Below are 27,968 nucleotides of genomic sequence, written 5' to 3'. Positions count from 1 at the left end.
TACTAGCTTTTTCACACATGGATTTTTCTTTTTTTTTCTTCATTTGTGTTTAATAAATATTGACAGTAAAACAGATTATGGATTACTTTGCAAATGAGATTAGGGGGTAAATGTATGAACATGCGGGTTCTTCAACACCCGCGTGTTCAGCGTGTTCGGTGATTAAATTTCAAGTTTCCCTTTACAATGCAGCGTCGCTTGAAATTTAATCTCCGAACATGCTGAACACGCGGGTGTTGAAGAACCCGCACGTTCATACATTTACCTTTAGATGTGTCAAATATTAGGACTAGATGGTATTTAGCTACATCCTAAGATATATACACTATATGGACAAAAGTATTCGGACGCTTGACCTTTACACCAACAAGGACTGTAATGACATTGTATTAAAATGCATATTCTTTTATATGAAGTTGGCCCCCCGTTTGCAGTGATAACAGCTTCCACTCTTCTTGGAAGGCTTTCCACAAGATTTTGGAGAGTGTTTCTGTGGGAATTTATGCCCATTCATTCTGCAGAGCATTTATGAGGTCTGGCACTGATGTTGGATAAGAAGGCCTGGCTCACAAAGTCTGTTCCAGTTCATCCCAAAGGTGTTCAATGGGGTTAAGGTCAGGGCTCTGTGGGGGCCAGTCAAGTTCTTCCACACAAAACCATGTCCTTGTAGACCTTGCTTTGTGCACTGGAGTACAGTCATTTTGGAACAGAAAAGGGTCTTCCCCAAACCGTTGCCACAAAGTTTGGATGCATAGCATTGCCTAAAATGACTCAGCATGCTGAAGCACTAAGATTGCCCTTCACTGGAGATAATGGGCCAGGCCCAAACTGTGAAAAACAGCCCCAAACCATTATCCCTCCTCCACCAAACTTCACAGTTGGCATAATGCAGTCAGACAGGTAACGTTCTCCTGGCATCCGCCAAACCCAGGCTTGCTCATCTGACTGCCAAACAGAGAAGCGTGATTAGTCACTCCACAGAACACGTTTCCACTGTTCCATAGTCCAGTGTCTGTGTGCATTACACCGCTCCATCAGACACATGGCATTGGTCTTGGTGATGTGAGGCCTGCATGCAGCTGCTCGGCAATTGGAAACCCATTCCATTAAGCGCCTGCCGCAGAGATATTGTGTTTACATTAATGCCAGTGAAAGTTCTAAACTCTTCAGCTATGGAACCAGCAGAGTGGTGGAGACTTTTACGCATCATGCACCTTAGCAGTCATTAACCCCGATTTTACACAGTCTTCCGCTTCATGGTTGAGTTGCTGTTGATCCTAAACGCTTCCACTTTCTAATAATATCACTTACAGTGGACCGTGGAATATCCAACAGGGATGAAATTTCACGAATCGTCTTATTGAAAAAGCGGAATCCTATCACAGTACCACGTTTGAAGTCACTGAGCTCTTCAGAACGACCCATTTTGTATCACAAATGTTTGCAAATAGAGACATCATGGCTAGGTGCTTGATTTTATACACCTCTGGCAATGGATCGGATTGAAACACCTCATTTCAATAATTATAGGTGTGGCCAAATACTTTAGTTCATATAGTGTATATAAAAATGGTGCACTCTCTTTTACACAACAAAACTACAGGGGATTTGTCTTGTTGCATTCTTGCAGGGAAAATCCTCATCTCACAGCAGACCACAGGAAAATAAGTGGTGCAAAAAGAGGGAAGAGCTACTATTGCTTCCTCTCTGACAGGACTAGTAGAAGCAAGGAGCAATGTGAGAGCTCTGCTTTACCAGTGAACAGACTAGCCACCAGTATCTAACCAAGAGACAGTGCAGATGTTCAGCATACACATCCTCTGCTAACAAAAGAGGAGCTGAGCTACAGGTGAACCAGAGGCCTCGGTCATTGTTCCCAAATCCTACTGTGGGTAGTACGATCTTCAATATTGACAGCGTTAACAGGAACATTGGAGAGTCACTAAGCATATCACAGATCAAATATAGTTTTAGCCAGTGTTTTACAGTTTCATTGAAAAAGAGGTTCCTGTGCCAGTATATAGTTCAGTGACTGCATAACTGCATAATAGTCTAATCCCTGTTGGTATTTCAAACTAACTATTACTTAATTACCTGCATTAGAAACAGAAATATTTATCTAAATTAGGTTGTGCTGATGATGATGATGATGATTTCCAGGTAGCGCAAACAAAGAATATTTGTGTCACAAAAATAACATTGTATAGTGTCCAATATTCTGCTTACTTGCTTTCTAAAGATAAACTAAACAAAAGTTAAAAATGCACTATAAAAAAATAATAACTTGAATCACTTGGCTTTTTGCCACATACCAACATTGTTCCATTTGTTTTATTTTGCTTTACTCTAAATTGTGACAGTCCATTTAATATCAGTGCTATTTTCAAAGCCAGTGATCCTAGTAGATCATCACTTAGTCAAATTGCTTTTGAAACAAAACAAAAGAATTAAGTCTGTGTCAAGTTATTCCCATATTATACATATAAGCCCCAATACCTGGGAAGCGAATGCGTCTGAATTTATCTGCATTTTAATGGTGTTTGAATCAAATAAGTCAGTGTAGGACATGCATACAATGGAGGTGCTCTTGATGCTGGGTTGCAACTTAAAAATATTAATCAAAATATGAACCAATAACTCATGTTTTCATTTTCCTAGCTACACATTGATATGCGTTAAGGATGAGAGGTGTTAAGAATTAGAGTTGACAACAACTGTCTTTGGCAATATAATGCTCTATATGCATAGAAAACACTGAGATGGTGCCATATATAATATGGGATTAACTCAACGTGGACTTATTTCTTCTCTTTAGGAAAAATACTTATTTTAAATAAACCTACTGAAAGAAGTTTTCATTTGTTTTGTTTTTAATACATTTGTTTAAAGATAAAACAGATCTTAGAATCTTCACCCAAATGAAAAACAATATTGTATAACCTGACCATTTATATGCAACATACACAAGTAGATGTATTTATTTTGCATTGGAAAAGCAACAGTGTGTTAAAATTGGAAACATTTAAAGTAGTAAACCAGAGTGATATCATTTTTATTACATTATACACCCATAACCCTGCATAGATAAAGGTTGTCAATTGTTATGGTTTACTATTTTTGCCTCATGATTACCTTTAGTTTTGGAACAGAGCATTGATGCAAAGGGTATAGAAAAAGTTAGCAATAGCAGGTTGGAGTTTTATAATTTGAGCCTGGTACACTATGCCCTATTGACATTATTAGAAATTATCACTGGTAAGGCAGCAAAGGGCTTTGCAGCCCCAACCAACGGGTAAAGTATATGCATATCAAAAGGTAAAAATATGAAAGGGTGAGAGAGGGCGCTGCTCTTGGGAGATCGTATAATCTAGTGTGAAAGCCCAGAGCTAAGACAAGAGGTGCAAGTGTGGGACAGCAGAGTGTGCACCAGTGCATGTTGAATGCAGTGCACTGCATACCATTCAATCTGCCACAGCTCATCTTCAACTTAGTCCATCAGGCTCTTGAAATGAAAGTCCTAATTCCCAGCATGGTGCTAGACAGAGCATGCATCTTATTAAAAGAAGTAAACATATTTAAATAAACATTGCACAATTTTACACTACCCAACATTGTATTCACATAACAGGGTAACAAGTGTGCCATCAAATTCAATCCTAAGTCACAAGTTCATTACAAGTAGGACATATTTTGAGAGGATTCCAACAGAGAACCAATTATGCTGTTAATTTGTCATACTCCTAAATTCACAATATAAACAGACTAAAGCGTGTACATTGGCCTTGCTTGGAGGTTGTCTACTAACATCTCTCTCTGTACCAGCACTTCAAATATACAATTGGAGTTGTCCAAACTACCTGATAACGCTCATGGATAGCAGAAATACTTCTAACTGCAAAACAAACTTACGAACATTAAAGTAACAGGAGATAGATTAAAATATTGAGTCGAGATGGAATCTCTTAATATTCCCACCATTAAACATCCCTATTTCTGCTATCCCTTACCCCCCCCCCAATCCCCATACACACACACACACACACACACACACACACACAAATCCCCTGCATTTTGCCTTCCTGAAATTGTTCTTCAAACTGACATGTCACTACTGTTTTATTACTCTGCCTAACCTTTGTTTATCTTAATGGACATTAATATGGATCTAGCATGCAGTAACAATACAGTTAAGATGCAAATTAATTGGTTTAATGTAGGTGTATTAAAATAACGGCTGCATGCGAGATTTATCACCATGTAGCCAAGTATCCTTGTGTTTCCTTAGAAACCAGTTTCCTGACACTTATGGTTTTTTGATGCGCTCTTATCTGTACAGCAATCCTTGTATTTGACACAGGCATTCTTCATTTCACACTGCAAATGAGAACAAACTGTCTACCATTATAAAGGCATCGTAGTTCTGAAGATAGATCTGTAGTCTTTAGAGCACATCACTTGAATGTAAACACTATTGTTCTCCGTCAAAGGAAGAAAGCAAGTTGAATTCACATTTAATTTACAAACTTTTTTGTGAGAATTCAGCGGTCTTAAAAGACATCTACTGTGAGAGAAAAAGGAACATCTTAACAATATACATCAAAGTGGTAACTATATTGCATCTTCAAATCAATTTACTGACAATTTTTAAAAACTATATTTTTATAGCTTTTATACACCATCAGTTTCTTACTTATTAGTAAAGTCCCCTTATGGTGAAAGTGTATGAGATACCTTTCAAGGAGAAGGAGAATTTAGAACAAAGGAACTTGCAAGTTTAGAGAGAGAGGTGAAGCACAGAAGTAGAGTGTGATCGCAAGAACAAGCTTAGCACACAACTAAACCGGATTAATGAGAGTTAGTCAGATATCTATAGTGTGAGCAAGTGGGGAGCGGGGGGGGGGCAAAAGGAAGCCCAGTAAGCCCATACCTACAGCCCCCAGCTGACTGCTCCCAATTGGGAGCACATGTGGGATAGAAGTGTATGTGTGTGCATTTTGTGGTGTGAGGGTTTGACGAAATGTGGGGCTATTCGGGAGCAAGTAGGAAGTTGGAGTGTGGAATTTTGAAGCGAGCGAGTGGCCTTTTGAGATGAGTGATGTGGGCGTATCAAGGTCATTTCTAGTATTATTCCTCATTCCTGTAATTATGGTTAATGAGCAGGCCTTGTGAAGGCTAGAGTGCCACCCATGTGTCCCTTGAAGTATATCAGGTTGTCAATCACTGGTGAGACTGCATGCTCTGATAGATCTATTAAAATTGAATATGGGCATCCAATTCAATGAGCTTCCCTGTTCAAAGGCATTGCGGGAATTGTGTCCATCCAGAGATAGATTGTCTTGTTACTGAAAACCTCAATTAATACTTACCACAGAAGACCACCTGCCATTTTTATTTGTGCTTCAACTGAAATGTGCCAGAGCCAAATGAATTTGCAGAACAAAATGTGGGGCTGTGTAAAGTCTGCTTACCTCTAGCTAAAACCTGCCTTGTAAAATCAATCTAGATTTCTTATCTGCTGCAAGCCTGGTTGATCAAGGCCTCCTTTACAAACCACAGAATAATTTAGGGTAAATAAAAATGCTTTATGAAAAAACTATTTGAACTGAGCATTCAGTTTCTACAATAACGGTTTTCTAATATAAAAGCCACAAGAGGGACCCCATTGTAGTTCAACCACTGGAATGTCTATGTAAATTTTTTTTCTAATGATTTCAGCGCATATACTTTAATCTACCACTCCTATCCAAGTGCTCTGGACACTGCTAAGCAAGCATACTTCCAATCTGTCATCTATGCTCAGGTTTCAAAATCCCAAATGCCTTTTTAACACATTTAAATCTAAAGGTGATTGCTCTCTTCTATTTCTCCTGGATCTCTCTGCTGCATTCAACACTTTTGACCACTCCCTCATCACACAGACGCTACAATCTCTAGGTCTTCAAGATACTGTCCTATTCTGATTCTCATCCTACCTATCTAATCGCTCTTTCAGTGTTAATTTCTCTAGAACAACCTCCACCCGCTTCTTTTATCATTTGGAGTACCACAAGGATCAGTCATAGGGTCCTCTGCTATTCTCTATCTGCACCACTTATCTAGGAAAACTAATAAGCTCCTTTGGATTTCAGTATCATCTCTATGTGATGGATGCACAAATTTATCTATCCTCTCCTGATCTCTCACCATCTGTGCTGTCTCACGTTACTGACTTTCTGCCATTTCATCTTGGATGTCTTTTCGCCAACTCAAACTCATTCTTTCAAAAACAGAATTAATAATATTCCCAACCAACAATAGAAAATTACTGCCTGACATTTCTATTTCTGTTGACAATAGGACCATAAATCCCATCCTGCAAGCTTGCTGCCTAGGTGTAATCCTTGACTCGCAACTATCCTTTGTACCCCACATCAACTCTATATTTACATCATGCTGGATACATCTAAAAAACATTTCCAGAATACTTAATATCTCACACAAGACACTGTAAAAACCTTAATTCATGCAATCATCATTCCCCACACCAACTGTTGAAATTCCCTGCTTACTGGTCTTCCCAAAATCAGGCTTGAGCCCCTACAATCTATTTTGCACGCAGCGGCTAGATTGATTTTCCTTGCAAATCGTTTTACATCTGCTGAGTCACTCTGTCAGTCTCTACATTGGTTGCCTGTCTTTCAACGAATCCAATATAAAATTCTACTGTTAACATACAAGGCCATCAACAAAATTACACCGATATACATTTCCTCAATTGTCTCAAAATATGTCCCAACTCGACACCTCCGTTCTGCACAAGATCTGCATCTCTTCTACTCTCATAACTTCTTCCCATTCTCGGTTACAGGACTTTTTACGGGCTGCACCTACTTTATGGATATCACTCCTTCGCACCACAAGACTTTCCTCTAGTCTTCACACCTTCAAGTGTTCTCTGAACACCCACCTCTTCAGACAAGCTTATAGTATTCCTCTACCACCCTCTTAATCTCCCTAGGTTACCCTATTACCACTCTCTACACAGCTAACACAAGACAACAACCCACTGACCAACATAGTTGTGTGACTGAGCATATAGTCCACTAAATACTTTGTAACGTTTGCATTCTAGGTGGACAAATATTCAATATGATGTAGCACTTACCCTTGTGTATCAAACCATTGTCCCATAGATTATAAGCTTGCCTTTACATATGTATATATTACCCAGTATTGTTTTATTACCGTTTGTTCCCAATTGTAAAGCGCTACGGAATCTGCTGGCACTATATAAATAAATGATGATGATGATGTATTATAAAAGTACAGGTGGGGAGTTTGACTGGGGCGGTACACCTGTCAAACCGTAACGCAGGTGTCCTAAGGCGAGCTCAGGGAGGACAGAAACCTCCCGTGGAGCAGAAGGGTAAGGGTAAGAGTATTCACCACTTTGGCATTTTCCACTGTTTTATATCATGGCATCAAAAATGGATTTATTTAGAAATTCTTGAATAATGATAAACACAACACACGTAAAAGAAAAAACCTTTAGTTTTAGCAGAACAATAGCAAAACATATGTATGCACCCATTTGGTAGAAGCACCTTTAGCAGTTATAATACATGGTAGACTTGCCCAAATACTCACATCTTTGTATTCTTTTATTATTAATTTATAGGGCACCACAAAGTGTCCTTAGCACCATACAGGAACAAACAATAGGAGAGCACAAGGTGAAGAAGCACGTACAAGTAACAATAACACTATAAGTCAGGGAGCTCAAAGCACAGCTAAAGAGAAAGGCTGAAGGGGTAAAGGATATTCAGCACAAGCTGGAAAACTGTGCCCAAGAGGGTTGGCATGGCCGACAGGTTGAGAGCCACTGAAAGGCGAAGAGAGAGAGGAGTCAGAGGACAGAAGGCCCAAGGAGGTGGGCTGAGTAGCTGGAGAGCAAAGTTAAAGTGGATGAAACAGGAGGAGAGAGGGCCCTGCTCAAAGGAGCTTACAATCTAATAGGAGGGGCAGATTACTGAAGACACAAGGGTGGTACGGGTACAGAGTTACACGGAATGAGAGGGGAAGGGGGAAGAAGGGATGAGTGGGACAGGTAGCCGACAAGGTGGGTAGTTAAGCGGGTGACTGATAGACTTAAGAAAAGGTGGGTTTTTAATGCCCATTTGAAACTGCGTAAATTGGGGATGTTCTGATGGAGCAAAAAAGATCAATTTAAAGAAGGGGGCAGTACAGCAGAAGTCTTGAATGCGCGTGTGTAACAACCTGCCTCCTGGACTTTTGGACTCTATTATTTGTATTTCTATTTTGTGTTCCAGCAGTACCTCTTTTCACCAGAGGTGCTGCTATTGTGCATTATTCTTGTGCTTAAGGAGTTAACCTGTGTGTTCACTAATTATCTCATGCACCTGGGTGTGTCTCATTCCGGGCCCGCTGAAAAGCCTGCCGCCCAGTCCGGGCCTGCTCTCAAGTCTGCCGCCCAGTCCGGGCCTGCTCCCAAGTCTGCCGCCCAGTCCGGGCCTGCTCCCAAGTCTGCCGCCCAGTCCGGGCCTGCTGCCAAGCCAGTCGCCCAGTCCGGGTCTGCTGCCAAGCCAGCCGCCCAGTCCGGGTCTGCTGTCAAGCCTGCTGCCAAGTCCGAACCATCCATTGCCAAGGGTGCCAAGTGTGAGCTGTCATCTACCTTTGAGGGCCACCTTTCTCAATTTAGTGCTCTACTGAGGTTTTGTGCTTCTTATTTCCCCTCAGTACCTAGCCCTGCCAGTGACCCAAAGAGGCAAGTTTTGTTTTTGTTAACACATTTTAGAGGAGAGGCTATGGAATGGGCAAACCCTTTTGTTGAGTCTGATCACCCCATTCTTTCTGACTTACAACTATTTGTCGAGGCAGTGATCAACAAGTTTTCACCAACACCTCCCGCTATGCCATGTTACGGGGCCTCTGTAATGTCAGCAGGTCCACCCATCTCACCTGGCCTAGAGATTTCATTGTGCTCCACCCAATTGGTTCAAACTGCTTGTATTTCTATTTTGTGTTCCAGCAGTACCTCTTTTCACCAGAGGTGCTGCTATTGTGCATTATTCTTGTGCTTAAGGAGTTAACCTGTGGCTTCACTAATTATCTCATGCACCTGGGTGTGTCTCATTTCCCTTATATATACCTGTTCCTCCCAGCAGTCATTGCTGGTTATTGTTGTCCCATCCTGTGTTGTCCTTCCTGTTGTCCAATCCTGATGTAATTTCCTGTTGTCCTTACCTGATTGTTTCTGGACATTCATGCTACTTTCTGCATCAGCTGGAACCTGGTATTTATCACTGCTCCTTATTACCTGTTGTTAATACCTCTCTGCAAATAAACACAGAGTGTTTTCACCTATCCATGACTCCTAGCTGTACTTCTGTTTGAGATCCGTGACAGCGTGAGAGGTAAGCAGAGTGGAAGAAAGGCGATGATCATTGGCTGATCACAGTGGGTGGAATGGAGTGTGAACAGAGATTAGGTTGGAGATGTAGGGATCAGTGGAGTTGGTGAGGGCCTTTATGTGAGGGTAAGGAGCTTGAAAAGGATTCTGTAGGAAAAGGGGAGCCAGTGTAGGGCTTGGTAGAAAGAAGAGATAGAAGTGGAGTGGCGAGAAAGGAAGATAAGTCTAGCAGCTGCATTGAGTACAGATCGAAGAGGAGCGAGATGAGATTTGGGGAGGTAAATAAGGAGAATGTTATAGTAGTCCAAGTGGGATAATATCAGAAGGTGGATGAGAGACTTGGTGGCATCCTGGGAGAGGAAAGGCCCGAACACGAGCAATGTTACGTAGATGGAAGCGGCAAGAATTTAGAAGTGAATGAATGTGTGGGGCAAAGGAGATATAGGAGCCGAGGATGACACCCAGGCAACGAAGTTGTGAACAGGAGAGATAGAGGACTTGTCAACACTAATAGAGAGGTTGGAGAGAGAGGACGTTCGAGATGGAGAAAAGACCATTAATTTGGTATTAGCAATATAAAGTGTAAGAAATCTAGAGGACATCCAGGGGGAGAAGAGGGGGAGAAGTGTGGGAGGAGGGGGAGATGAGAGGTAGAGTTGAGTGTCGTCGGCATAGAGGTGGTACTTCAGGCCGAAGGAGCTGATGAGTTTACCCAAGCATCTGGGCACTGCTCTACAATCTACGATCCTACTCTACAATAGTGCTCAGCTTTTATTAGTTTTAATGAAAACCAGTTTTCAAACCACTCCACACATTCTAGGAGACTGGGGTCTGGTCTTAGACAGGACCACTTGAAGACACCGTTCTATAATGGAGAGACACCAGCATGGTTTTGGCTGTACTTTTGCAGTCATTCTTCAGCTGTTTCTCCGTAGTCTCTTGCAGATTTCAACAGGTTTATCTCCAGGATCTGTCTGTTTTGTGCTATCTATTTTGACCTAGTTTGACAAGATTTCCAGTCCCTGAAGCAGATAAGCATCCCCATAGCATGCTCTTGCCACCATGCTTCACTGTAGGGTTAGAGTTCTTGGGAAAATGCACAGGGTAGCCTTGTGCGAAACAGTATCTAACATTGAATCTAAAAATTCCAATCTCAATGAACCACAGAATCTTCCTCCAATTTTTAGGTGTGATTCCCACATTTTCTGCAAAACGCTAGATAAGATTTTCATGTGAGTTTTATTCAATAATTACCTTTTGTCCCCACCCTCCCATCAACATATTTGTAAAGTATCCAGACTAATGTTGCCCCCATGCACTGTTTCTTTCATCCAGTAACCAGATAAGGGCTAGCTTTATAGTTTATTTGTATTTTTCTTTTTTTATTTCACAGAGTATTTTCCATTTATCAATGGTAATTTCCAAATACTAATAATAAACTAATACTTTATATCACCAGAACATACAGCTACTGATACGTTAAAAAAGAGGGATTTAAAAAATACATAAAACATCTGAAACCAGAGATTAAAATATTATCGTTCTAAATATCTAATCTCACAAAGTCATCATGGTTGTATACTCTATTAGCACAGGAGTATGAGGTAGACTACATGGTGGGGGGCAGAGCCAAGTTAAAGTTCAGGGGGTCAGTTGCAAAGAGCAAGATATGTACTACACAAAGAAGAGTTAATAGAAATTTGGGGACCATATAGCAAATTTTGAAGTAGCTATCACAGTTAATTGCAGCTTCATAGAGCCCAGCAGGTGTGATGATCCCTCCTTAGAGGTCAGACCCTGTAGCAAAAGGTATCCTAGTACTTATGCAATACGGTACAGTTAGGCGCTCATTGAGTTGCTAGTCACTGGATACTCCCTTGAAAAAGTCATATCAGCATATGAAACGCGTTGGATATGCCCACTATACTCAGAAAATTTGGCACAGGGCGTGCGTTCCACTTCTCTCTCTCACAGCCTCAATCATTGAAGCGGCTTGTTATTCACACTGGGTACCCAGTCTGGTATACCAATGAGGATCAACAGCAAGTATATTGAATTTATTTTATATCTTTACAGCAGCTACAAAGACTTCTACTACTAGTGCAGTTTTAACTTCCTTTGCAAACTTTGTAAAGTATCCACTCGGATTAGGAAGTCCTTGCCTCATAGGACTTACAAGGAAATACAAGCATTGTATTGGATTTATGTTCGTTTCCTCAAAGACTGGTTTACATTAGCTGGTATTGTGGACATCTCCGGTGGGATTTTATACCATCATGTGATATGAATTTGTCCAATAAATTGCATATTTATTATTGTTATATTTATTATTATATTTATTGAACTTTTTATATTTATTCATTCAGCATTTATTGTTGTTATTCATCATTATTAATTCCTTGGTCAGGGGTAAAAGTTTGCTAGTATTATTGTGTTGAAGAGTCAATCAGGGACCTATGATTATTGATTATGAACAGGAATTTATTGTTTTTAGTGTATAAGTGTTGTTTTACACTCAATCATTATATTAATATGTTTTATGGCAATACAATTAATTATTTTTAACACTGGGTAGTCCCATTGAATGATTTTACCTATATTAAATCAATTAGTACCAACCAACATTTTCCAGACTTAACCAAATATTATACACACACATCTATTTCTATCTCTCTACATCTATGTCAACAAATATGTACACATATACACACACTGGCCATTGGCTCAAATCCAGTAACTAGTAAAACCAATGAGCACCTACCAGTACCATGTATCTAGAATTCAAGGGAGGGATTCCCCTAGTGTGAGCTGCTCTTGCATTCTGAAAGAAGAGTGCAGTCCTCCAATCCAAAACCCTAGTACTTATGCCCATGACTAGACATCTACCACTCACCAAACAACCTTGAAGAGATTCTCTAGGAACCTTTAATGTCAATCCTAACGAACTTGCTGCAGGAGAAAAACTGTGTTCATTGTCGCACCTGTGTGACAACAATCCTGCACCCAAGACAGGTAAAACAGAGATGTTTTCTGCCTGTATTTTTATTATTTATAGGAATTATGTGCAAGATTAGCTCACTTGCGAAGTTCAGGTTTCTTACCTTAGCAGAAGCTAGAGAAAAAGAGAGACATAGTATAAATAATATTCTAGTGAAATAAATAAAAAGGCAGCACCCCATGCCAGTTAGCTATGATTAACAAACTGATATTAGTAGTCTTGGAACATTGTGCCAAAATATTAATCATCAAATCTTCATAAAGAGACCGTTTTCTGTTTTATTTGGCCAGCTAGCACAGAATTTTCTGTCAGTTTCCATTAACCAAAATAAAATGCTCTGATAGCATACCCAGCAAATCACATATCATGTATTCCATTAATAATCATATGCTCTAGAGAGATTTGAATGTAACAAGAGTTCTAAAAATAGGATCTTAAAGAATCTAAATGTACAATCTAACAAAGCTAGGCTTGTAAGTACACCACTAAGGTGCAATTTCCCCCGGAAAGGTAAAAATAAAGCACTTTCAGTGTTCTGAACTCCCACAGTAAAGCGTCGTCTTATAAATGTTTCACTACTGGATTTTTTAATGGTTTACGTGTTCATGAGTTCTGCTTTTAAATGGATTTATCCTACAATATAGTAACCAATAGATTGCAAATGGCACTTTCTATTTGGAAATTCTTACAGTCTGTTCATAAAATAGCCAAACAAAAAGGACATGTTAAATAGCCAGTAACGCTTCCACTTTTCTTAAAACACCCCATATTCTAAGAAGCCCAAACATGAAACTAAATGGGCCCAGTTGTGAATGATCAAACGTTGATTTTCTGCTTTTTAATCTATTCATTTAGCACACCAAAAACTACATACCTCATTTAGCAGATTTCATTTGCAAACCTTAGAACTTGTCTTCAGTGAAATTGAATAAAATTCTAACACACCATTATTGGAGTTCAGCATAAATACACCTTTCAACTTCCCTAATGGTGTATAGCAAGTATGATGACATAGACCAAAGGGAAACTAGTGAAACAGTAAAATTATGCATGTAAACAACAACGACCTTTATATTTGTTTGCTAGACATACCACTACATGCCTGTGCTACCTCTTACACCTGACCTTGAAGGTCATCAGCTACTCCTAATAAAAGGCGTAATTACTATAGTGGCAAAGGGGGAAGCTGCTTCATGGTCTGCAGCTGAGGCAATTACAGAGTTAACCATGTGCAAAGTATAATTGCATATTAATAAGTAGGAATTTCTGTCTTGCAGTGGTAATTCCCTGTATATGGCACCAAGATATAGGAGTAGAACGGTTCATTTGAACCATCATAACCCAGATCTCATAGGCTTCATTATTTTTCATCAGATTGCATTAATCTGGCATCTGAGCATATTCCCACAGAACAAGGATCGACCAAAGAGGGCAACTACAGCCATAGGAAATGTGATGGCATGTATATGGCATTGGCACAGAGACCATGACAGAAGTAAAATGTAGCACTCTTTTCACATATATGGTTTGGGGATACTCAATATGCAATAAAATCAGTACTAATGACATCAGAATACTTGTAAAAAATGTTCTTACTTCTTTAACCTCTGACACGGACCCATTTTGCATTTATGTGCAAATTTTTATCCATTGGGTGATACATTTAGGCTCTTTACAAGCAGTTAGAGGTCTGTTTCTAAATTATTCTATATAGAGGTTTTATTTACCCTACAGTTACCATATATTAATGTAATTAATATTGTGACTGACAATGGTTTATATTCTTTCACTGGCAGTTACAAAAAAAAAAAATCTAAATGACTGAAGATACAGGGTTTTCTTGCCCAATTCTGCCCACTTCATGCTGGCTGCTCACCTAAGGGTGCCTTACTATGTCAGGGAAACCTATCTTCTAAGGTTCGTATAGTCACTCAGGCAAATGAGTTAGAAAGTAAAACAATATATTTATTGTAATGAAAACAATCACTAGATTATATATACACACAGTAAATAAATGCCAGGCGGGTTCACCACATTATCTGTCCCTTACACCATTAGCTTAAGGAGTTTGTCATCTTGCTGTGCTGCGTTGAAGGCCCATGGATCTCCTGATGTATTTCACTGGTAGAGAACGACAACTGAACACCAGATCTTGCATCTTCCAGGAATCAAATCACAGAATGAACATCACCTCCACCCTGAAATGGCTCCTTATATCTAGGGTCAAATTTCCATAATGTTTTTCCCTCCCTGGGCAAACCCCTGGTTCTCTCCTTCTTAAACATTGGTGAGTGCTGGACTAAGGGTTGGAGGGGGAGTTGAGATGAGCTGTTATTCCATAGTGACTCCTCTGCAGTTTCCCAGACAGAATGTTTCAGGCAGTCCTATGGAGGACAATGGGTACTAATTAGCCTTCCCCACCTCCAAATATCAGATAACAGTTAACCCCTCCTGAAATTAACCCCTTCCACTATTTTAATGATGTCACAGGCTCCACAGCTGTTCCATGCTTCCTGTAGAGAAAGGAGGGGGGGGAATGAATGCAGCTCCAGCCTCCTCACCTGTATCCTGAACATCACCTGATCTTTACCCATAACCCACCTGGCTTCAAATTGAGAACAATGCATAACAGCATCACTAAATTAACAAACACTTTTTTACAATATGTAACATGGAATGAAAATGTCTGTTATCTAGGCATGGCTACAATATCCATATGTAATTAGACACTGCAGTTGTACTGGGGAACAAAAGCAAGGGCTATAAATGGTAGATGCTATAATTCACATTTTGTGAGAAATGAGGGACAGGCTGGTTAAGGTGTTATAAAACTCGTTTTGTCACAATGACCATTTCAAGGTGTTTTTTTGGTTTTGTTTTTTTTAAAGATAATTCATGAGCCATGTATATAGATTACAGCTACTGTACATGCTGCAAAGATAACATACCTTTTGTTTTCTAAGGAACCTTTTAACAATGGAGTTTTCTCTGTATAACCACATTCTTTCATTGGGCTGAACAGCTTTGGCAGATTACAGTGATACCTACAATATAAAAAGGGATGTAAAGAAAAAGTATTAAACTCCCCACCAAAAAAAAAAAAACACACACCAATTAAATATTACCGTGTGTGGGAAGAAAAATTACTTTAAAAGTGACAAGGTGAAAATAGCGACATACCATCTACTAGCCAGCATTTCCAGATGCTTTAATCACCTCCACATTGAAACTGCAACTTTTACAAATCTCTATAGTGACAAATCACATCACTTCTAATGGACTCTGTGAAAATGGCGATTTTAAAGTGGCACTGTTGGGACCCACTGCCTATATACTGTAATCCAAATAGAGATTTCTAAAAGTCAGTTTCAATGTGGAGGTGATTAAAGCAGTCAGAAATACTGTCGGTTTTTTATATAGTAAGTAGTAACCTGGTCGTCTTTAAACTAATCAATATTTTTTAGTTGTCATAAACTCAGTCGGCATTGACACTGCCGAAAATTCATACCACACCAGAATAGAACACTGGATACCTTTGTGGATGGGATATTCACCTAGGCAAATAACTGGATAAACTAGAGACATACCATAATATATATATATATATATATATATATATATATATATATATATATATATATATATATGATCTCATACATATGCACACATATATAAACACAAATATTTTAGTAATTACAGTGCTTTATACAGTATGTACTGGGGGTAACACACCGAGCCCCGCACACAATCCCATCCTAATGGGGATCTGGCCTCCATTCCTGAAGCACTGATCCTGATGATGCAATCAACCCTTTTCACTACTCTACCAGCAAGGTAGGGACCAAGCTCAATTTCCCCAAGCTTTTGGCAGGCTCACAAAGAAACAAAAAGGATGAGGCATTCTACTCCTAATACAAACACACACCACAAAACTCAACACAGCAGACACACTGGATAACAAGTCACATTAGATAAAATTGTATAAGTAAACTGAACGAGGACACAAAATGTTGATGGAAGGTATGACATGATACAGAAGTCCCTGCACATGTATACATAGACAGTTTATGGATAATTAAGAGAGTTCCATATGGTCATATAGTGATTGCCAAGTGACTGTAGAGGTAGTGTGATATTCAACAAGAGTAAATAAGCAATTAGTTACAGAATGTTTCAAAGCCCCCAACATTTTCCAAGAAAAATAGGATTCAGTAATGACGCCTGTTTAATATATGCCATGTAAATTGTGCAAGTTTATTTATATGGCACCACACAACACTGTGAAACATACAGCAACTGGTTATAACAATAAATGCAAACATTGTAATAGCATAGTGTTAGTCCAAATAAGTTTCTACCCTAAAAAGCCAAATCTAATTAGGTAGTGGAAAACTTTGAGTCTAACAAATGTCCTAGAATGGTCTTTGTATAACACTCTAACAAGTGTGATGAATAGTTTTTCAAAATAAAGGTGTATGTTCCAATAGATAACACTACTCAGTGTGGATATTTTCACCATGTCGTTTAGCTTTAACATAAAGCTTTGAAAATGCACTTAGTGTTTGTTTGTTTTTCACTCACTTGTTTAATTTTGACAAATGATTAGGGCCATTAATGTAAAAGTAGGCAAGTGATATTTACAGTTGAATTATCAGTATCCTCTATTAAAAGGAGTTAACTGGAAAAAGTCAATGCTCTGTCAATCACTACAGAGGTTAGTAAATTAATGTGTGAGTAATTTGTATAGGGAAAAGAAAAGTGCTACTCTCTTTACATAGCTGTTTTGCAATTACAGCTTAATATAAAAAATTAACAATTTTACATAAAAAGTAGAAAATTAAAGGTTTATAATTAACAGTTTAATGTGGGAATTAATGTGTCAAAAATGAAGTTTCCATTATACTTCAAAGTTATGAAGTAATTTGGAACATCTAAAACGTGTGCTAATGTCCACAATACACAAATGGTGGAGAGAAACAGAGGACCCAGCTTTGTCTGAAATGTCTACTGCCAGACAAGATATTTTCACATTCCTTTGCTTTATTCTTTTGGATATTTATCTCCGATAAGTAATTTATACCAAATTTTATTTTGGCCCCAATCAAGAAACTAATTACGTATGTTGCTATCTTTTGGAATGCAAAAGTTCCATTTTAGCTAAAAGTTCCAAAATTAATTTGGAATTAAGAACATGACCAGTAAGAGCACAATAAAAGAAAAAGAAAGGCAGAACATTCCATTCATAGCATACAAGCTTACAGCCCTTTACACTTAGATAAAACGATCCAGGTTCCCCATCCAGGATGAGGACACAAAATTACCGCCCCATATTATACAAACTCCGCCCATCCCATTTAGCAGTACATCCCTAGCCCGCAACACACCATTAAAATATTTGCCCAGCACATACACACACACATAAATAACCCAGTCATCTCCACTTTACACCACACTAAAATAGTGCCGTTAGCATCCATGAGCACCCGCACTAAATAGCAATATATATAACCTCCCTATATTAATATTCACACCGTAGACATATTCAATTCCCCGTCCCCACCCCCCCCTCTCTCCCTCCTCCCATTCCCCCTCCCCTTCCGCAATCCCATTGGACACAGACAACAGAAAACAGAAGAAGCACAAGAAAACCACACCACAGCCACATCCCTGACCAAGTCTACGGATGAAACGCGTTGGACACTCGCTACACCCGTGAAAGACACCCTGCAAATCTGATCTCTACTCCCGCAGCCACTGGACACCGCTGACCAACTTCCGAATACCTAGGAAAAGTGAAGACACACGTAAGATCCACTCAGCAGTGGAACGCACAAACAGTGTGCGCTCCACCAGTACCGGAAGTTCGGCGGCCGTCACACGCATGTGCACCAGGAGGCAATAGGAGAACCCGCTCGGCCAGAGCTACACAGCCTGCTCGGTACACGCTACAATCAACCGCGCTTACAGGCTCTACCCGGAACGGACCAAAAACAACAGGACTCCTATACCGACAACTGCCCTTATAAGAGCAACAGCAGCAAAAGTAATCAGTAACGCAAATTATAACACCAATAACCACTGAATTGCTAGTAGACACATAGCCAATAGCGCCCACATCCCACAATACAAAGAGCTATAAACTACACTTAGAGATATACAACAAGCCTACACCACATCATCAGATCCACATAGCACTAGCACTATTAAGATTAATCCCCACCAACACAGCCCCAGTTTTGAGCTATAAACAAGAACATATCCAAACTAGACAATTCCTGCCCACAGGAATTAGCAGTGCTATAACCAAGAGCTATAAACACATCCCCACTACAGATGGTACCACTACCACAGCAATATACACTGCAATATAGCTATAAACAGGGCAAAAGAGCTATAGACTTACAACAGCAAAACGAGCTATAATCAACTGTTTGAGGAAAAGCATCTATGTATATTGTTTGGTCCCATTTCTGTGTTCTCTCGTTCTCTCTTTCCCCCCCTCCCCCTTTCTACCCATTTCTCCTTCCCAGGTTGCGCCACGGCACAGACAATGAGAATTGCAGATTATGAGACTCTCTCTTTTAGCATTGGTGGCAGCCTCAGAGGGATTTTCTGTTCAAATATTATGAGTTTGGATAGATGGCAGTCAGATTGTTTTAAAAAAATTATATATAATATATATATATATATATATATATATATATATATATATATATATATATATATATATTATATTATACACATATCCATCCGCAGCACCTTAAGCCTGGTTTTTATGCTCCCAGCAAGGCTGGCCCATGATGTGCGTTGCTCGTCTTGTTAAAAAGGAGACATGCATGCGCTGTAAGGGCAATTTGGCAGAGTTCTTCATTTCATATGCTTGCTTTGACTTTCGTGTCATGTCTACTTTACCTCCATGTTGCAGGTACATGGCGGGATGTCAAGATTGCGTGACCGGCGGGCCATTCAAAAAGTGGTCCCGCTCGAAGCTCGAACATTTTGCCTAAAGCTTGCTTTATTCAAAAGTTGGGCTTTAGGGGGTTCTGTTCTGCTTCACAGTTAGGTATCCTCAGATAGCAAGGCTACATTTGGCCATCCAGGAACTTTAGTCATGCACTTAGGTGGAAACAATTTGAAAAAGATGAGGGGGCTGGACCACATTGAACATATATCAATTGTGGAGGTCATTAAACGCCGATGGCCCTCAGTTCATTTAATTTGGGCAGACATTATTCCCAGAAAACATTGGAGAGGTGTTGATAACTCAACTCACATTCACAAGGCTTATTCTAAATTTAATAGAGCCTTGAGGAAGTTGCTTATAGGTTTAGGGAATGAAGAGATTAGTTACCCCACCATTAAAGGAGGATTCACACAATTCTATAGGGCAGATGGGGTGCATTTGTCTGAAGAGTTTGTCACATATTTTGGGGAGCAAATTTTTTGTTCTCTTGTTGGGCTTTGAGAGGTCACTTTGGTGGCTGGCTTATGTTTCTGGGGTGGAGGAAACTAGCTATGACAGAAAACAGTTTAAGCAGCGGCTATAATGGCACTTTTGGGTGGCATGTTTGGCACTCTCCAGGGAGGTTCAATTAGTCCTTTCCTTGGGGAGTTATGGGGCACCAGTTGGTCGGGCGGACCCAAACTAGTGAGCCAAAACAGGGAAGAAATGGGCTCCACCGCCTAGAAGTGTCCCAATATTTAATTCAAGAAATTTACAGTTTATGAATATGGCTGAAGGCTGATAGATGGCAAATAAAAGCAAGACCATTTTGATTAAATTTCATTTTCAATAATATTTGTGACCTTTCATTTGCCAAACAAGTGTTTCATGTCTTTAACATTATTTCACTTATTAAGAGTTACCTTACCACTATATGATAAAGGTAAAAATTATCAACTGCTAAATGGCGTAAAGGCTACTTCAAAAGGTCATGCAAGATGTAGTGGTAGAAGAAGTAGCTACAAGTCATTACATTTCAATGGACAAATACTATGCATTATTGCTAGAATAAAAACATTTTTGAAAGCTTAGGCTTGTTTTTCTAACATCAAACAAATCAACCACAACTGCTCGACTCTAAGCAGCTCTTTGTCCATTTTTCTAGAAGTGGTCAAATTTATGTCACAGCTGCTGTGACAATGGAAAGAAGCATGTACACCCATTTACAGTTTTGGCCCAGGAGACAGAACACACTTTTGATAATATTATACAACATAATCTTAAAAAAGGTAACTCTAAACAGTGCAAAGATTCTACTGCATAAAATTCTCCCCGTTAACAAAGGACAAAAACTAAAACACACTTGACACATTCTGCTAGGAGTCTGCAAACCATTTTTAGAAAATTGGTACTACAATAGAATGTACTTTTACACAGCATGCGATTAAAGGGAAATATCTGCAGAAATTCTGAAACGTAAGTTCCATATATCCAGGCTTTGAAGCAAATCCATTCCCAAACAACTACAGGTAATGGATTGATGTAATCTACAATTCAATTTGTAGATTTATTTCTAACCATTCACATAGAAACCTTATTGACTGCGTATGGTCAGCATTTATTTTTAAATGAAAAGAAGACGATTTATACTCAGCTTAGAGCTACTGTATACATTAGACGTATTAGAGAAAACATTTGAAGTTCGAAAATGATACAAAAGAGTTTGAATAGAGTGTTAATTTTTTCCTATAGCATCAGAAAAGTCACTGAAATAGGGTTGTAAGTGCTGGTGCAAATTAAGTTGAGGAAATAGAAATAAACTCTTGAAAATGCATTTTATATGGGATAATGCACCCCTACTGTGAAAAAGGAATAATTAATATAGTCAAGAAACTTTTCTGTGAAATTTAAATCATGAGACCAAAGACCACCCACATCCTGTGCAGTGCAGTACTCTGACCCCTCCTACACCACACACAGAGAATGGTTCACGAGTTGCTGGCAGGAAAAGATTGGTAGAGCAGCATGGAGCAGAACATGCCTCCTGATTGATGATGTAGTCTGAACAAAGTAGCACAATAGGCAAACTGCCACTCGCTTACCTGTTTTTGCAGCTTTGACTACATGTGCTGGTGTCTTACGCTCTGTTGCTGCTATTCTGAGATATTGTTTGGAAAATGGATATTCACCTCCTTTAAAGCCAATCAATGAGTGAACACAGTACAGTCATGGCCAAAAGTTTTGAGAATTACACAAATATTTTTCGCAAAGTCTGCTGTCTTTTTATAAAGGCAATTCACATATACTCCAGACTGTCTTGAAGAGGGATCAGATGAATTGCAATTAATTTTTAAGTCCCTCAATGAACTTTATCCCAAAAACAACATTTCCACTGCATTTTAACCCTGCTACAAAGAACCAGCTGACATCAGGTCAGTGATTCTCTCATTAACGCAGGTGAGAGAGTGTTGACAAGCACAAGGTTGGAGATCACTCTGTCATGCTGATTGAGTTAGAATAACAGACTGGAAGCTTTAAAAGGAGGGCGGTGCTAGAAATCATTGTTCTTCCTCTGTTAACCATGGTTACCTGCAAGGAAACACGTGCAATCATCATTGCTTTGCACAAAAAGGGCTTCATAGGCAAGGATTTTGCTGCTAGTAAGATTGCACCTAAATCAACCATTTATCTGATCATCAAGAACTTCAATGAGAGAGAGGTTTAATAGTTGTGAAGAAGGCTTCAGGGTGCCCAAGAACATCCAACAAGCACCAGGACCGTCTAGTAAAGTTGATCCAGCTGTGGGATTGGGGCACCACCAGTGCAGAGCTTGATCAGGAATGGCAGCAGGCAGGTGTGAGTGCATCTGCACGCACAGTGAGGCGAAGACTTTTGGAGGATTGCCTGGTGTCAAGAAGGCCAGCAAAGAAGCCATTTCTCTCCAGGAAAAACATCAGGGACAGACTAATATTCTGTAAAAGGTACAGGGATTGGACTGCTGAGGACTGGGGTAAAGTAATTTTTTCTGATGAATCTCCTTTCAGATTGTTTGGGGCATCTGGAAAAACACTTGTCTGGAGAAGGAAAGGTGAGCGCTACCATCAGTTCTGTGTCATGCCAACACTAAAGCATCCTGATACCATTCATGTGTGGGGTTGCTTCTCAGCGGAGGGAGTGGGCTCACTCACAATTTTGCATAAGAACACAGCCATGAATACAGAATGGTACCAATACATCCTCTAAGAGCAACTTCTCCCAAACTTTCAAGAACAGTTTAGTGACGATCAATGCCTTTTCCAGCATAATAGAGCAGCTTGCCATAAGGCAAAAGCGATAACTAAGTGGCTCGGGGATGAAAAAATTTTGGGTCCATGGCCAGGAAACTCCCCAGACCTTAATCCCATTGAGAACTTGTCGTCAATCCTCAAGAGGCGGTTGGACAAACAAAAACCCACAAATTCTTACAAACTCCAAGCATTGATTAGGCAAGAATGGGCGGCCATCAGTCAGTATGTGGCCCAGAAGTTGATTGACAACATGCCAGGACAAATTGCAGAGGTCTTCAAAAAGAAGGGTCAACACTGCAAATATTGACTCTTTGCATAAACTTGATGTAATTGTCAATAAAAGCCTTTGACACTTATGAAATGCTTAAAATTTTACTTCAGTATACCATAGCAACATCTGACAAAAAGGTCTAAAAACACTGGAGCAGCAAACTTTGTGAAAACCAATACTTGTGTTTTCAAACTTTTTGGCCATGACTGTAGGCATCACTCCCCCCAATCAGCACAGACATTAAACTATTAAACCCATTTATAAAATTATTAGTACCAACATTTAATAGAGATTCCCACATTGCATTAATAGCACCAACAATATATTAACCCACCATTAAGCAGATTACATTATTATTAATTTTTTTAAATTACTTAGAAAACCCCACTTTACATGATAGGGCACACTACATTTCATTAATACAATACCACCACACTAGCCTGTACTGGTTTTCTAGTATGCTCAAGTGCCCGAAACATGCAACACTTTTTAAATATTATTGTAGTGATCTTGCAAATCACCTTTTGCTAGATTCCCTCTGCTTTAGAATTCACAATGCAGATACATACACTCACTTTGGGGATATCAATGGACAATATTGATAAAACCTTTCAGGCTTGAAACCAGTGAAAACTTTTTCTGCAATTTCATAAGTCAATCTTTCCTAGATTCAACTGTTCTATATTTATCACTGAGAAATCAGTGATTTCAGTGATGTTTGAGAATTTTTATAAATCTTGGCTGGTGGGTGGATTTGGAACCCACCCCCACTAACTTTAAAAAATGATGTAGACAATTTTGTGACACTCAGACATATGGGCCTCAGAACTTCTACCGCTGCCTAGGCTGCCAATTGGCGATACACTTGGTGAGGACTTCTATCTTTCCTAAATAAGCTTTATTAAATCTGATTCGTAACCGATGCCTACAATAACCATCTAAATCAATATATTTCCAGTATACTGCCAAATTAATTTCCCTGTAGCATAGAAACTTATGTTATATGATTTTCAGTGCAAGTTTCAGGCGAGAAATTAAGAGGCTATCTGATCAGTTAGTGGGGAGCGTTTGGGTCTTAAACCTAAATAATGTGAGTGCTTGCAACTTTTTGCAAGTACATCTGGGACTACCTACATGCAGGTCATTTTAGGATTTAAGCCAGTAATAACTATGAATGGTTGTACTACTCAACCAATGAAAGGTGTGGTAGAAAAAGAAACAAACATTATGCTAACACCAAGGTTTTGTTAATTTAGTGTCTCTTCAGAAGTAGTATGTGCATAGGTAATTCTTCTTTTATATTTTTTTACAACAGAGATCAATACAGAGACTTAGGATGAAGGCCTTGCAGACTGGGCAAGCACAATGTTTGTGCTACCTTGAAAAGAAGAAAAAGATTTGTCTTTTGTGAGTTTTTTTCAGAAGTGAAGATTTTTATTTTTTTCCGATGGAGTGAGTGGAAAGTGACATACATTTTGTTAAATGAAGCTTCATTTTAATGCATATTTATTTTTACTTTACCTTTGTAGCTATATTAGACAATACAAGGCACTTCGTTATCCCAGGGTTGGAAAAGGGACCAGCATGTTATAGCCTGTGCCCGTGCCATGGGGCTAGATAAACCCTTTTTTTTTCCTCCCTCTCTCTCTCTTTCCAGACATTGGTTCTGTTATTGCTACAGAATCAGCTCCCGCAGAATATAATGCACCTCACATCTAAATTGGCAAGGTGCAGAGACCACTAGAGAGCAATTTTTGTACTAAAAAGTAGCAAATCTTTTAATGTATTTGTCCAAAAAGGATTCCTTGGCAATCTAGTTCAGAAAACATAAGAGGTTGAGTGTATTAGTTGGTTATATTGCAGGCCCTGTATGGGTTCAGTAAAAAAGTAAAAAGTAAAAATATTACATAATTATTGCACACTCAGGTCTCCACAAAAAGGCAAGTCAAAAGAGTATATTATCCATTGCATTTATAATGTTTCTACACACCAATAATAATAATATACATATATTACAAATAATGCAGAGCTTTACTAGACCCATTATGTTTTGGTGCAGGCATAATTATAGTGAATGCTAGATATAGATCTCGTTTTCTACAAGACTGTTAAAGTTAGATTTTTTTTTCCCCAAACATTAAAAACAGCATAAAAAAGTATTGCTGATCATTTTATCATTTGTAGAAGATAAATTTAAAAAACAAAAAGTGTGACATCTTGCAAGTGCTCCAATTATGCACATATCAAGATATATAATAAGACAAAAGAGGCACTTAAAGAACAAGATTCGTTTGCAGGTTCCTTAAATTGAATGTAAACTACAGGACATTCTAGTGAAATAATGTTGAGGTTAATTCTTAAAGCTCTTGCACAGCAGTTTCCCTGGCTCATTTTCCTTGGCATTGGGGCAGAATACATTGGAAAACATTAACACAGGTGCTGCTGCTAGCATCTCACAAAGTAGCATTGCTTGCAGTAGTGACAATGATCCTTCAGCGTATTATAACTGATGTACAAATTACTCTCAAAGGCTTAGAAGACTCTTCTCATTCTTGGCAGTGGCTCAAACTGATCCAAGATGAATAATTCATGTTTCACCTCTGTAGAAAAATGCATTTAATCTCCAATTCTTGTTCCAAGAAAAGATAGTCCCTGATTGTGATTGACCTCTTCACACAGCGTACGGGCTCTTTTGATGTCATTTTGCTTTCAGTGTAAGAATTAGAAAGTAAAAAAAAGTAGGCAATTATAAGTTTAAGCATAGTATCAATGCAGAGTGCACCTTAATACACAATACTTACAGAGCTCCTTACAATGTGCATTGTAATCAGTTAAATCCCAAATATATCCATTCACATAACTTGAAAACCCAGTTATTCAGGTTTTTAAAAATCCAGGGAGACGTGTAATTGTGGTGAACCACTGTTTTATTAAAAGTAAAGACAGTAGTCAAAGCAGTCAGTCAACTTTAGAAAGAAAAAACAAAAACCATCATAGTAAATACAAACTCTGTACCATACTAGATTTTTAACTTGTACAGAATAGAGATTTTATATTTACATACATTTTGGTGTTGATCTATTGCATGCATCACACAGATTTGCAGATTTTTATGTATTGAGCTACGCAGATTGCAAATATCTTCTAAACCCCACAACAGACTATGCACAACATTCTCGTTAAACTGCATTAAAATGATACAGCTTTATCTTGAGCAACATCTGGTAGCACTACATTAAGTGGTTAAACCAATTCATTAGTTGAACACAAATTTGGTAAATTCATGTTTCAGGGCCGAGACCCAACATTAGCTAAACAAATTTTGCAAATATATATTCTCTGGCAAATGTATTAGATTCAAAAATGTTATGTAAACCTGTGTATGCTATATATATAAATCCCTATCTGTGATAAACAGTTTATATTGTACATTTTTTACATCCATGTCCTGAACTCTTTGGATTGTCCATTAGTTTCACCATTAAAAGGCAATAGACACCAACTGATTTATATTCAAGAACTCTTTTGTGGAGAGGGACTGAATTATAGTCAAGGTATTTTTAATACCATTAGTCAACAAATACTGAATGAATTGATTCTGAAACATTTGAGGTTATAAATGGTGTGTCATATTGAGGTGCAATTGACAGAATAGCTGTCCTCCATCATATCGATAGGAGCTTCATGTCACTTTTGTGTAATTTAAAAATAAAACATGCTCCTTTCACTTCCATTTCCGCCTCACATTTTGAAACGGCTGCTCATATCCAGCTCTGTGATTACAGACCATCACAAGTAGGGATGCTCAGGCTCCAACACCCCCCCCCCCCCACACCAGACTTAGGCACTAGAAGTACCTAGCCGGCTTGGTACTTTAATTCGTCTTTGGAACTGAAATCGAGGACATAGTTAGTGGAATTGCTTTGTTTCATTTCCTCCTTCTATTTCTCAAGCTGCTTCTCCAAAAGTCTAATTAGGGGAATCAATTGACTCAAGCTAACAGTGTCTGCACTCTCTTCATTGGTGACTACTTTGAGTGTTTTCAGCACCTTGTACAACACAGAGGGTATTCTCCACTATGCTGGACTAAAGTACATTCCCCCTCAAATTCTATTCTTCTTGCAGCTGCTGCAATCTCCGACATGCTGCATCAGAATGCAGAAAACGACCCAAAATATTTGGGGGCACAGACATTTCCTGCATGTCACTGTTATTTTTTTAAAAAGCTCTGTACCACCAAGTGGATTGTTTGAGCATAACAGGGACTGTGATGGAATTCTCCCAGCTGTAATACTCTAACAATATTGTTGGCATTATCAGAAATCACATATCCTGAGGAGACTCCAAATGGAATAAGCCATGTTGCAATGACATCCATTAGTTTTTCAAACAGGTTGTCAGCGGTATGCCTCTTAGTGAAACAGGTGATACAAAGAGTAGCTTGCATCTGAAAGATCTGGCATTGTTTGTTAGATGCTGCTGCTATTCTTGCTGCTGAAGGCGATTCAACAACCCAGTGGGCTGTCACAGTCATATAATCTTTAGTTTTCCTAGTTCCACTTGTACACATATCTGTGGTTAAGTGTACAGTGGGCAGAATTGCATTTTGTAGCCTAATAATTTTATTTTTTATAACCTCCTGGTACAGGTGAGAAATTGCTTGTCTAGCAAAATGGTGTAGAGATGGAATTTGGGACACAGAACCTCAATTAACTGTCTAAAACTTGCTGCATTAATGGTGGATATTGGACGCGGATCTAATACTAGCATAGTCGCTATTGAGCTTGTGATCTGCTGTGCGACTGGGTGACAGCTGTCATACTCGTTTCCTCTTGCAAAGGATTGTTTAACAGTCAATTGTTGTAAACTACCAGTAGTTTACTTCTTGATCTGCTTATGGGTGTTAGGAACCCCTCCATCCAGCAAAGGAAAATCCGGAGTCTGGTCCGAAAGTCTGGTGTTCACTGTTGAGTGGGGACAGACTTGGCTGCAGACAAACAGAGGGTAGTGAGATGTGCACTGGCTGGGGAGAACCCAGGAATAGATATACTGAGGCCATA

The 27,968-nt window shown here is 39.1% G+C and overlaps 1 protein-coding gene across 1 annotated transcript in view; it reads right to left on the bottom strand.

Annotated features, from left to right (window-relative positions):
* Positions 1-27,968, bottom strand: part of OCA2 (OCA2 melanosomal transmembrane protein) — a 264,425-nt gene that overhangs the window by 188,752 nt on the left and 47,705 nt on the right. Inside the window, exon 3 of the mRNA XM_075200107.1 lies at positions 15,356-15,451. Coding sequence (XP_075056208.1) covers positions 15,356-15,451 — 96 coding nt within the window. The remainder of the gene's footprint in view (positions 1-15,355; positions 15,452-27,968) is intronic.

The sequence above is a fragment of the Mixophyes fleayi genome, chromosome 2 (genome assembly GCF_038048845.1).
Source record: "Mixophyes fleayi isolate aMixFle1 chromosome 2, aMixFle1.hap1, whole genome shotgun sequence".
Lineage (NCBI taxonomy): Eukaryota > Metazoa > Chordata > Amphibia > Anura > Limnodynastidae > Mixophyes > Mixophyes fleayi.
The sequence above is the reverse complement of the archived record's forward strand: the minus strand, read 5'-3'. Positions and strand labels throughout refer to the sequence as shown.